The sequence below is a fragment of the Hyla sarda genome, chromosome 3, assembly GCF_029499605.1.
Source record: "Hyla sarda isolate aHylSar1 chromosome 3, aHylSar1.hap1, whole genome shotgun sequence".
NCBI lineage: Eukaryota > Metazoa > Chordata > Amphibia > Anura > Hylidae > Hyla > Hyla sarda.
Genome location: NC_079191.1, coordinates 378,821,165 through 378,833,722, shown reverse-complemented (window position 1 = coordinate 378,833,722; position 12,558 = coordinate 378,821,165). Strand labels below are relative to the sequence as shown.

The following is a 12,558-nucleotide window of genomic DNA, read 5'->3' as shown; positions in this document are numbered from 1 at the left end:
GAGGACGGGATAGGAGGACGGGATAGATGGACTGGATAGGAGGACGGGAAAGGAGGTCGGGAAAGGAGGACGGGATAGGAGGACGGGAAGGACAGGATAGGATGGACGGGATAGGATGGACGGGATAGGAAGGACGGGATAGGAGGTCGAGATAGGAGGACGAGATAGGAGGACGGGATAGGAGGTCGGGATATGATGACGGGATTGGAGGTCGGGATATGACAACAATATATGAGGACGGGATATGAAGTCAAAAGCTTCCTCCTTTGTTTATTTTCCTCCCCAACAAGAATTAGGAAGGAAAAACCGGGCAACGCCGGGTACTCAGCTAGTCCTTAATAAAATGGAATATATTTAGTAGGCCCCATTTGAATCGATTCACCTTTTACTTTTGGCCCCAATTGCATTTGTGTTGGTAATTTTAAATTAACTTTTCCCAGTTGATATATTAGTTTTAAGGTTTTTTTTTTGTATTAAAGGTGTTTATTGAAGTTTGCAGGGTAAAATAAACAAGATAGCAAACAATACAATACAGAACAATATAATACATTCTCGCATGTATCAGGAGTCAATATCAAAACAGATGTTATGTTCAGTTGTGCTCTACTCAAATCGACTCAACGTAACTATGTCAATGAGTTTCAACTACTACTAGACTCCATACCTGTAGCGACACGAGATGGAAGGGCTCGTGTTTAGTAAGATAGTAGGCATCTTCAGCTGCATCTCTAGTAATGTGGGGGACACAGCTATGAGTCCCCACCGCAGCAGTCTCATCAGGGATCACGGTGCTCTACAGGTATAAAAGACATTAGGGACCTAAATGGGGGAGGGGAAGGGTAGGAAGAGAAGGAAAAGTACATATGGAGAAAGGAGGGGAAAAAGGGGGGGGGGGAAGGGAGGGAAAGGGGAATAGGAAAGAAAGAATAGAGGAGAATGGGAACTGCAGGAAGAAAGGGGAAGGTGCAGAAAGTTATGACACCAGATAACATGCTATGAGTATGATGGTATAAGCAGGACTGACCTTAGGGAGAGAAGAGCAGACGAGGATCCCAGGCGCAGGGTCAGAGGGCGGCAGCATAGAATGTGGGTTCCCGAGGATCAGGAAACGTGTGTGGTAGGTGGTAGTTTTAAGGTTTTATAAAGTTTTGCGTATGTTGATGTATTATTATTATTATAATTTTTTTTTTTTTTTTTATAGGAATAAAAAATCCGGTTCTGGCAGCAAACAAGTTACTGTTTGAAGGACAAAAGGGAAAGCTCTCTGCAGGCAGAATCCCACCTTGGTAATTACAAATAGGGCTGCATTTCCGTGGAGTATTAAAGATATTTCTACTGTTAAGTACCCTCAGAAATTCTTGTTTTTTCTCACCACCACCAATATTATTATTAAGAAGCTTTTTTTTAGAATTTCCCTAGATAACCCTTACAGATATTACATTACAATTTAAATTGAGTAATTTTTAAATTTTGCATTTAAAGACTTGCTTCTCTATTTTAGAGGTACCAAAAATGTCTACACCAATGCATTTAATGGGGGTAATTCCATGTCCTAATGAAGTGGCATGTCGATAGGACAAGCAATCACTTTATGGTTGAAGTGGGTCCAGTGCTAGTGTAGCACTGCATCTCCTCCACTGTTTTTCCCATGGAAAGTGGCAAATCATCTACCTAGCTGTTTATGGGGACTGCCTTTCAATTAAATAAGGCTAGCTTGCGGTTCTTGCACAGCTTAGTGTCGGGGACTACTTCTTTTCTGGGAAAGCTGAGAAGAGGACGCAGCGATACACTACTGTAATTTGTGGGAGTCCCAGAGGATGGAACAATACCAGTCATATTTGCAATTACTATGTGAAATTAGAAAAATATTTTAACTGTGTGTAAATGAAATAGGCAGCTTTTACCTTTTTATTAGCTGCTGCTGACGTAAGTTTAATGTTTTTTTTTTTTTTTTTGGAACCAGAACATTGCATTGAGCTTTAATTTTAGAACTATAGAAGATTGTTAGCAAAAGACCACCTGTTCCATATAGTCTTCCCTGATATTATTTCTTTTTTATTTTATTTATTAAAAAAAAAATATTCATGCTTAAAGGGGTATTCTGGGCAAAAACATCTTAACCACTATCCATAGGGGGGTTAGGCCCGCTGCTGGGACCCCCCGCGATCTCCCTGCAGCACCCGCAGTCTCCAGTTTCGGGCTGCGTCTCCAGTTTCAGAAACCTCCGGGTCTGGGGACGTCACGTCACACTACGCCCCCTTCATTCATGTCTATGGGAGGAGGCGTGATGGCCATCATGCCCCCTCCCATAGACATGAATGGAGGGGGCGTAGCGTGACGTCAAATCCCCAGTCCCGGAAACCCGGAGGTTTCCGAAACTGGAGACGCAGCCCCACATAGAATGCGGGTGCTGCTGGGAGATCGCGGGGGTCCCAGCAGCGGACCCATACCCCCCGCCCCCCCCCCAATCAGACATCTTATCCTTTGGATAGGGGATAAGATGTTTTTGTTTTACCCGGAATACCCCTTTAAATTCACTTACTGTGGATTTATCAACAACATCTGCTGCAAGTTTGTTCCAAGCATCTACTACTCTTTCAGTAAAGTAAAAGTACCCCTCTTTACACATTAGCAATAGCAAATTAAGACCCATGGAGAAGATGTTTGTTGTTTTTTTTCCACCAAAATAAGTGCAAAACAAGAGTAGAAAAATGATTTTTGAAGGTGTCAATAAAATTTTATTGTTTTTGTTAAAATTTCCAAATTCAGACATTTACATTTTTGTACATTTTCTCTTTGTTTCTAATCCAACATTTTTTTTTTTGTAGCCAGAAAACATGTGTATTTTCTTTTTCTTCCGTCCTTTTACAAATCAGACAGCTATTAGTAATTTTATATATCTCTTCTAACATTTGTAATGCCAACAAATAAGTTGTTCCATTATTCCTCTTTGTAGAAATGGCAGATGTGTGAAGTGCTCTCTTCATCCTGGGAACATCTCGTCCATTGATTTGAGGAGTATTAATTGCCTTGTCTCTTGCAGTTTATGGGGATATTTTTGACATTAGTAATTTAATTTGTCTGTTCTGCTTTAGGCAACAAGTGGTTGAAAATCCAACCTAAAAACAAATGATACTGTTTAAGCAAAGATCCTCTGCGCTGTTTTTTAACAGCATTTGGCATGCACTTAGGTTTTTCCTTTTGTAGTGGTGAGCAGGGATTTCTTCAAACAGATGACTTTAGTGTTTAGGGATTGCATGCACTGACATTGAAGATATTAGCCAATTAATCCTCCCGTGAACAGACCACATTTCTTTTTTGGAAATGTAAGTTTTCTCCTAAATTAAACAGTTTTGTCAGTGTTTTATTTTTTCTCTTGCCTGTTACCAACACTACTTTACCAAATAATTTAATGTTACAATACCTTTTCACTTTGATCAAGGCTGTAATCAAAAGACAAAGTATTGGAAAGCACATGATATCATTCCGATGCTTCTGATCTGTTGCCCAATTCAAAACAACTGCCAGAATAAAAAACATAAGCAGAGAATTTCTGAGCAATCAGCAGAACGTTCCGAGAAACCCATTGCAATTGGTTACATGTAAGCGTATTGCATTAACCTTTCCTATATACATAAAACTATCAGCGCGGCCTCTCGTGAGGCGGCCAGCGAAAACACAGCTCTTTTTACTTTACAAAAGACTGCTTGATATTTAATATTCCTACAATGGAACCAAAACGCAGATCGTTCCAAAGTAAAATGAACAAAACATGGATTGACACATGATAATGTTCCTGTTAGGTTTAGGAATAATGGATGGTTTGCTTACATGAGAAACTGGACTGTTCTTTTTTCCGTATATCCTTTTAGAAGGCATATCTTATTATGCTAGTATATGCCATCATTGTGAAGCTGCTGTGACCCCCAGCTGATGGCAACAACAACCTGGCACCAGCATTGGGAAATTGGCAGACTTTTTTGTCTCATTCTTTCTTGCTTGGTGATCACCTGGATGTTCAGTAGTCGCAACAGTTGTTTATCTTAATAAAATAAAAAAATTAATCTATAAAAAAAAATTATGCTGACATTGTTTTTAAGAGGCTAACCCTATGAATACACCATACTTTCAAAGTAATCCATTAGGGAAATGGCAGAAAATGCAGTTTTTCCTATAGGGAATGAGTTCTAGATCCTGAAATGTATACTTGCCTGGTTCCTGCCATCTAGTATTGCCATGCGTGTCTTTACACTCGTAGCACATTTTCTGTGACTGCCGTCTTAAACCCCGAGCAGTGGTTGTCATGACTGTCTTAGAACGTGTAAAAATAATAGCTCTGTGCGCACATTTACCATAATTACTTTGGAAGGCATGAAGAAATCCATACAAGCATAAGACAAAAATTCAGCCTTCATGTTCAACTTCCAACCATACATATTAGCTAAATGGTTATATATACGACTTATTCAGCTAACCACTGTCTCTCTCTTAATCCCCCATATTAATGTATCGGCTTGGACAGTAGGGTAGGTGGTTCATAGACACTTTTGGTGGCTAATCTCTCCTAAGAAAAAAAATAATAATAATTTGTAGTGATACTACTTTTCCAAGTGCTCTGAATTAGACCAGACTTTTCAAAGGATTTGGAGCTGTTAGAAAGGCACTTGTAAAGCAAAGCTTTAATTTCTCTACAGAAAAAAAAACACCACTGATGTTTCTGTGTTGTAGATTTGTGCTCTGGACCATTTGGCCCATCTAGTATGCCCAATATTCTGAATACTATGAATAGTCCCTGGACTATTAGTTCCTTTCATGTCAGGGGAAAGTAGTGAGGCCACAGTGGGACAACAATAATCTTATGTGTATAGCCAGCTTTAGACCTTCCACCAAAGATATGGTGAAAAAAAAAACAAGAGGTTGGGAAATTCTGGACAGATTTTGCTGCAGCAACCTCCCATTGTCTTCAATGCACACTGAAGAATTTCTGCTGCGAAAATTCTTATTCCAAATTCTGCCGAAAGATTAAGCATGTTTATTCTTTTGGCGCCATTGCATTTCAGTCAATGGGGTTTGTTTTTGTTCATGCGGTCATAGCTCAGATTCATTCAGGCATAACTTGCTGCTAGAAATTCTACTGTGCATGGGCCCAAGAAGTCTTTGTAAAATAAATTAAAACTAATTTGGTTGCTTCCATTCATAAATACAGAAACTATTTGTAACAAATGATGTTTTTCTTTAATTTTGCACATATTCTATTCACACATGGTGCTAGGTGTACAAACAATAAACTACTTCTTTCTTAAAAGTGTCCTTAAAAGTGCCTCTGTCTCAAATAAAATTGAAAGTTCAGAAGTAACTACAGATCACCAGTAAATACAATTCAGAAACCATGTGTCAGCACGTTTTGTGTCTGAAGAGACCGGTGTCTTTCCAAAAACATCGGCAGTATTGGCTTTGTATTTCATCACTACGCGTTTACGCCAGGAAGAGCGGAGTGCCAGCTTTGGATTACCGTGCCAGTACAATGACTGACCTGTGCTGTCAACAGTCACTGAGCCCCCATGTCCTGGATCGCTGCATATTTAACAGATAATACATCTTTTTAAGAGACGACCTCAGCTTTTTGCTATGCTCAGTAACATTTTGGACTTGCATATGCCAGTACACATAACTGTGGGATGTTAGAATCTCTCAGGGTAAACTTTAGTAAATGCTTGGCTGTGCAATATATCCCAGAATCATAAATCTTTAGCAAATGTAATTCAAAAGTGTGTTTTTAGAGGATTAAAGCAGAAGCCATGAATGGGGTTCAAATGAAAGTACAGATTTTTTCTGATTGTTTGGGCTGAAACATGGTGTCTCTTCATTTTAGAGACATAAATATTTATAGACTATGTACATTTGGGGAATTTTAATGAGTTTTACAGCAAATTTTTGTCAAGGCGACAAGGACTGTTAGAAATTTTTGTGTAAATGCAGGAACATCACCTGGTCACAAGCATGCATGTAAATATGTACAAAACATCGGCTGCATTCTGGTGGCCCTAAGACAGCACTAAACAGTTGTATGTTTTTATTATTTATTCATTTATTTATTGGAATGTTTTTTTTTTCTCTAGAAGAGCCATTAACCTCTTAAGGACACAGCCCATTTTGGACTTAAGGACCAGGCCAATTTTATATTTGCTTTTTCGTTTTTTCCTCCTCACCTTCTAAAATCCATAATTCTTTTATATTTCCATTCACAGACCCATATGAGGGCTTGTCTTTTGTGTAACCAGTTGTACTTTGTAATGACTTCACTCATTTTACCATAAAATGTATGGTAAACCTCAAAAAATATTTTTTGTGTAAGGAAATTTAAACGGAAATTATAATTTAGCAAATTTGCGGGTTTCTTTTCCACGATGTACATTTTACGGTAAAAATTACATGTTTTCTTCTCTGGGTCGGTCAATACGATTAAAATGATACCCATGGTTACATACATTTCTATTATTGTATTGCTTTTATTTACAAAATCACGTTTAAAATTGCCCTATTTTGACCACTGTATTAAGGGTTGTGTGAGGGCTCATTTTTTGCGCCATGAGTTGTATTTTGTTTTAGTACCATATATGTGACTTTTTGATCGCTTTTTATAATTTTTTTTTGCAGTTTGATGTGACAAAAAAAGCAGAAATTTAGGATTATTTTTTTTTTACGTTTATGCCGTTCGCCGTAGGGGATCATTAACATTATATTTTTATAGTTTGGACATTTACACACGCGACAATACCAAATATGTTTTAATATTGTTTTTGGCGCTTTTTTGTATTAATATGGGGAAAAGGGGTGATTTAAAACTTGGGGAGGGTTTTTTTTAAAAACTTTTTTTTTACCTTTATTTTACACTTTTTTTGTCCCCATAGGGGACTATTTAGATCAATCATCAGATTGCTAATACTGTTCAGTGCTATGCATAGGGCATAGCACTGATCAGTATTATCAGTGATCTTCTGCTCTGGTCTGCTGGAAGGCAGATCAGTGCAGAAGACCCCAGGCGACGGATGGAGGAAGGTGAGAGGACCTCTATTTTAAGTGCCGCACTGCTGCAGATGCCGGGATCTATATTGATCACGGCATCTGAGGGGTTAAGGGCAGACATCACTTCAAACAAACAAATGCCCCAGGAGTTGTGCTAGGGTACTATAAACCACAATAATATCCAAACCCCACACCTAGATGCTACTCCAGGTGGGGGTGCAAAACCCTTTTCAAAGCACCCTCCCTAAAACTTCACTTTTATTTCCATTGCATGTTAAAATGTTTTGGGGGGTAAACAGAACAGTTTAAAAACCCAGCTGATCTTGTCCAACTGATATCAGTTGGACAAGATCAGCTTGGTTTTTAAACTGTTCTGTTTACCCCCAAAAACATTTTAACATGCAATGGAAATAAAAGTGAAGTTTTAGGGAGGGTGCTTTGAAAAGGGTTTTGCACCCCCACCTGGAGTAGCATCTAGGTGTGGGGTTTGGATATTATTGTGGTTTATAAGGGCAGACATCGGCGCGATCGCTGATGTCCGCCATAACCGGCGGGCCTCTGGCTGCCGACAGCCACCGGGACCCGTCGGGAATGAAGCGAACGGAGCGCCTGCGCGCGAGTCACAGCCGCGCCGTAAATGTATGGCACTGTGTGCTAAATATTGCTAAGCAGTGCCGTACATTTACGGCACATGTCCTTAAGGGGTTAAAGGGGTTATCCAGGTTTTAAAAAGCATAGCTTCTTTCTTATAAAAACTCTGCCACTTTTGTCCTCAGGTTGTGCTCTATTCACTTCAGTGAAACACAAGCTGAGGGCAAGCATGGCACTGTTTCTGTTTTTCTAATCCTGGACAACCCATTTAATTGTATGATGCTGTAAAAAAAAAAAAAAAAAAAGGTAAAATACACAACATAAGACAAAAGTTAGTACAATAAACATGAATGAAATCCAACACAGATTGGTACAGACGAAGAAAAGACCAAATTGTTGGGTGAGGAAGTTTAGAAGTTGGTTTTGTGAGGAGCGGAAGTGAAGAGCACAGTCTGAGGTCATTTATAGATTTAGTAATAAAGATAGCATTAAATGGTATCACATTAAGTGGGGAGAACTTATCCTTAACACTTTTTTGATGAATATTTGCCAGTTTTGTTCTGGTAGGATCCAATCTCATTCTTATCACCAGACCCTGGTGCCAATGCCCAGGGTAAAGAAAAACCTTACTCTCTTAGACAATCATTGAACAGGTTCAATGTTTCTGCAGATGCGGGAATCAGGATTTTCACAGCAGAAACATCTGCCGTGGAAATTCTGCTGTGTGCACAGTGCAGCAGAATCCCTTGAAATCAATGGGACTCTGCTGCAGTGGAACTCCTGAGTGGAATATTTCTGTTGAATTCAGCTAGAAAATTCCGCCATGTGAGCATAGTCTTAGTCGGTCAGAATATTTCCAGACTTGGTGTATTTGTGGATAGATTCTGCACTACTAATCCCAAAGCCATTTACAGTACAGTACACGTGGATGTTCTTTTAAAGGCCCTCTCTATGTGTATCTTAAGTAACCTGCTCAAACATTGGAGCATGTGGTGGACTTTACAATAGGCTATGATCTTTCCATATCTGTAGACTTAGCCTTATTTTCTTACTAATGTTTTTTTGTGTTGGATGTCAAATTTTTTTGTAAATTGCTAATTTATCCTAATTTCTTTCAGCTTTTTAGTTGGAGATGGTGCTTTTAAATGGGCTGTAGACCATGGCATACCAACATGCCCTCAAGACATCATGGCTACAAGTGAGTAAATGTATCGGGCATTATAACTTAGAATCCAATCTGCCATTGTTATTTTTATGTAATATAAATTTTGGTTTTATGGACCTCAATATTGTAGTTAAGACACTGGGTTGTTCTAATATACAGCTGGCTTACTGATATGGGCCCTTTTTTTTATATATATATATATATATATATATATATATATATATATATATATACAGTAGAAATACCTTTTTTACGTAAGACAGTCTTTTTTCCAACAGTGTGTCTTCCTTATTTTTGCAAAACTACAACTTCCAGCATGCCCGGACATCCAAAGACCATGCTGGGAGTTGTAGTTATACAACAGCTGTCCAGAAACTAAATTCAAGGGCTCCAGCTCCACAAAAATAGTAGTTAAAAATGTTTTATTCCATATTGCTTTAAAATCCAAGAAGGACAAAGACAAACATTATGTGCTCTGGTGAGTTAAAAACCCACGTCCACCGACGCGTTTCGAACAATAATGTTCTTAATCATGGCTTGAGACCCTTGGTTTTTTTATACTGAGGTGTTCACCCTCATATAAACAAAGGTCCAACTGGAAGGACCTGTAAATAATTATCCCAGAAGAAAGCGAACTTCAATTGTATTCAAGAATAGTAGTTCAACATAGCTTCAAGAAACACTGTAAAAAAAAACAGCACATTCACTGTATATACACAAGACCCAATTCAGCAAAGTTTCAAAAATGTAATGGAAAAAATCATGCTCACTGTGAAAACATCAATAAATATATACTGGATCGTTCCTGTAATTCACACTCAACGGACACCCTGTATAAAATGCTAATGTCCAATAAGCTTCTCTTTTCAACAAAATTTTAAAAAAACTTTAAACCTCTACGAGGTGGGTACACACATTAAACACCATAGATCACCACTGTAATTGAATCATATTGATATAATATAATTACCGTATTTATCTGCATATAACACACATTTTTTAGGCTACAATTCTTAGCCTAAAGTCTAACTGCGTGTTATACGCCAATAAGCCGCTGCAGTTCAATGATTTAAAGCGGGCGCTTTAAATCAATGAACTGCAGCGGCTTTTGCAGGTGCAGAGACCTGCCGTCGCTGCCGGCTTCTCTGCCCCTGCCCGTCCTGGGGTCCAGAGCCCTGCCGCCGCCGCTTCTCTCCCCCTGCTATCGGTGCTGCTGCCCCTTCTCTCCCCCTGTCTATCGACCCGATAGCAACGACGCAGGGGACGCCACACCAGAGGCCAGAAGCAGCGCGGACCCGACCCTGACAACAGGTAATTATACAACCGGGGATTGGGGCCGGCAATGGGTGCCACTTCCCCTTCTCTCCCCCTGTCTATCGGCGCCGCTGCCATATTGCCGCCGCCGCTTCTCAACCCTGGCTATCGTCACCGGCAATGGGACAGCGGCACCGATAGACCGGGGGTGAGGAGGGGCAGCGGCACCGATAGCCAGGGGGAGAGAAGGGGCAGCGGCGCCAATAGCAGGGGGAGAGAAGCGGCGGCAGCAGGGCTCTAGACCCCAGGAAAGGCAGGGGGAGAGAGAGAAGCGGGCAGCGACGGCCTCTCTCCCCCTGCCTTTCTTGGGGGCTTCTGCGGGGTCAGAAACAGTGTATCGGGGTATACACATGCACACACACGCACCCTCATTTTATCAAGGATATTTGGGTAAAAAACTTTTTTTTACCCAAATATCCTTGGTAAAATGAGGGTGCGTGTTATAGGCCGGTGCGTGGTATACACCGATAAATACGGTATGTGTTTGATCAATTCCAATATAGACCATGACCCAAAAAACACACCATCTGGACAATGTCAATATCCACAGATGCGTCTCTTGAAAATAACTTCAATGAAAACATCAATAAATATAGGCTAGATCGTTTCTGTAATTCTTACCCCATGGATATCTTGTGTCGAATACTAATATCCAGTAAGCTTCTCTTTTTAACAAAATTCGAGACCAGTCTCCACCTTGACGAGGTGGATATACACGTTCAATACCACAGACTTCCAATGTGGATAAATCGCCTTGATGTATTTCAGTTAACAAAAAAATCCCCCCAAAATTAGTAGCCCAATTTCTCATGAATAAGTAAATACCTTATATGTTGACGTAAATTGCTCGGCGAGCGCACTACAGGTCTCAGAGGAGAAGGAGCGCTGTTTTGGCTGGAATTGTAGTTGGGGGCCTTGTGCATTTTCAAAGCCCCCATGGTGGCAGAACAGAGGATCCCCCCCCCCAACTGTGCCATCTTTTTGGAAAGTACACCCCTCAAGGAACGTAACAAGGGGTACAGTGAGTATTTACAAAAACTTTAATGCCCAGGGGGGAACGGGGTTAAATAGACCAAGAAAAACCTCCAAACCCCAGTCACCGGAGTGACGGGGTAAAAAACCCCTATTGAAAATTCCCTCCCTAACTGTAATATATAAAACTTCACTTTTATTTCAGTATTATTAAAAAGTCCCCTGTAGTGAATAAAATTAGCAGGCTATTCCCTCAACTAGTGTAACTTCTCCTATCTGGAGTTCACAGTAATATGTACTTGACACTGGCTGCAGACCACTGTCGATTGGGGAAAGTGCTGCAAATAAAATGTAATCAATCTGTCTCCCCTACATGTTTCGTGGTATGACCCACGTCCTCAGGGGTTAAGAGACAAATGGCCATTTGTCTCTTAACCCCTGAGGACGTGGGTCATACCACGAAACATGTAGGGGAGACAGATTGATTACATTTTATTTGCAGCACTTTCCCCAATCGACAGTGGTCTGCAGCCAGTGTCAAGTACATATTACTGTGAACTCCAGATAGGAGAAGTTACACTAGTTGAGGGAATAGCCTGCTAATTTTATTCACTACAGGGGACTTTTTAATAATACTGAAATAAAAGTGAAGTTTTATATATTACAGTTAGGGAGGGAATTTTCAATAGGGGTTTTTTACCCCGTCACTCCGGTGACTGGGGTTTGGAGGTTTTTCTCAGTGAGTATTTACAACTCACAGGTTTTTTGAACAGTGGGCCGTAAAAATTAAAAATTAAAATAATTAATAATAAAAAATCTGATTAACAGTGAATTGCTACTGTTACACAATATTTTTCATTTTTAACTGGGATTATATGAGAAAAAGCCCCCCAAAGTTTGGAGCCCAATTTGTCCCGAGTAAGGAAATACCACATATGTAGCTGTAACATGCTGTGTGGGTGCACAACTGGGCTAATGAGAGAGCACCGAACACCTTTTATGCCTAAGGTGGGGATTTGCCCTGCAATGGCAGAGGTTCTGACCTAAAATAAAAACCTGGCAAGTGACTTGAATTCTGAAATGACACCCCTTAAGGAACTTAACTAGGGGTACAGTGAGTATTTACTCCTCATAGGTTTTTGGATCAGTGGGCTGTAAAATGGAAAGGTGTGTTATTTTTCCCTAAAATGCTGTTGTTACCAAAAATGTTGCTAATTTACAAGGGTTAATGGGAGAAAAATCCCCAGAAATTTTTAAGCAAATTTCTCCTGAGTAAAAAAATTACCCCATATGTGGACGTAACATGCTGTGCAGGCACATAACATGGCTCAAGACTCAAAGAGCAATGTTCGCATTTGAGGCATATAGCTGACTGTTACTTACATTCAGAGGAAAATCAAAGAAAGGAACACCCGCTTGTGACACCATTACAGAAAGTGCACTACCTGAGGAATCTTTATAGGGGTAAAGTGGACATTTGGAACGGTTGG

General features: G+C 40.0%; 1 protein-coding gene across 5 annotated transcripts in view; it reads left to right on the top strand.

Moving 5' to 3' along the window:
• TASP1 (taspase 1) overlaps positions 1–12,558 on the top strand; it is a 171,782-nt gene that overhangs the window by 42,015 nt on the left and 117,209 nt on the right. For all 5 annotated transcript variants that reach the window (XM_056567886.1, XM_056567885.1, XM_056567890.1 and 2 more), the window contains 2 exons: positions 1,202–1,286; positions 8,736–8,815. In XM_056567886.1, coding sequence (XP_056423861.1) covers positions 1,202–1,286; positions 8,736–8,815 — 165 coding nt within the window. The remainder of the gene's footprint in view (positions 1–1,201; positions 1,287–8,735; positions 8,816–12,558) is intronic.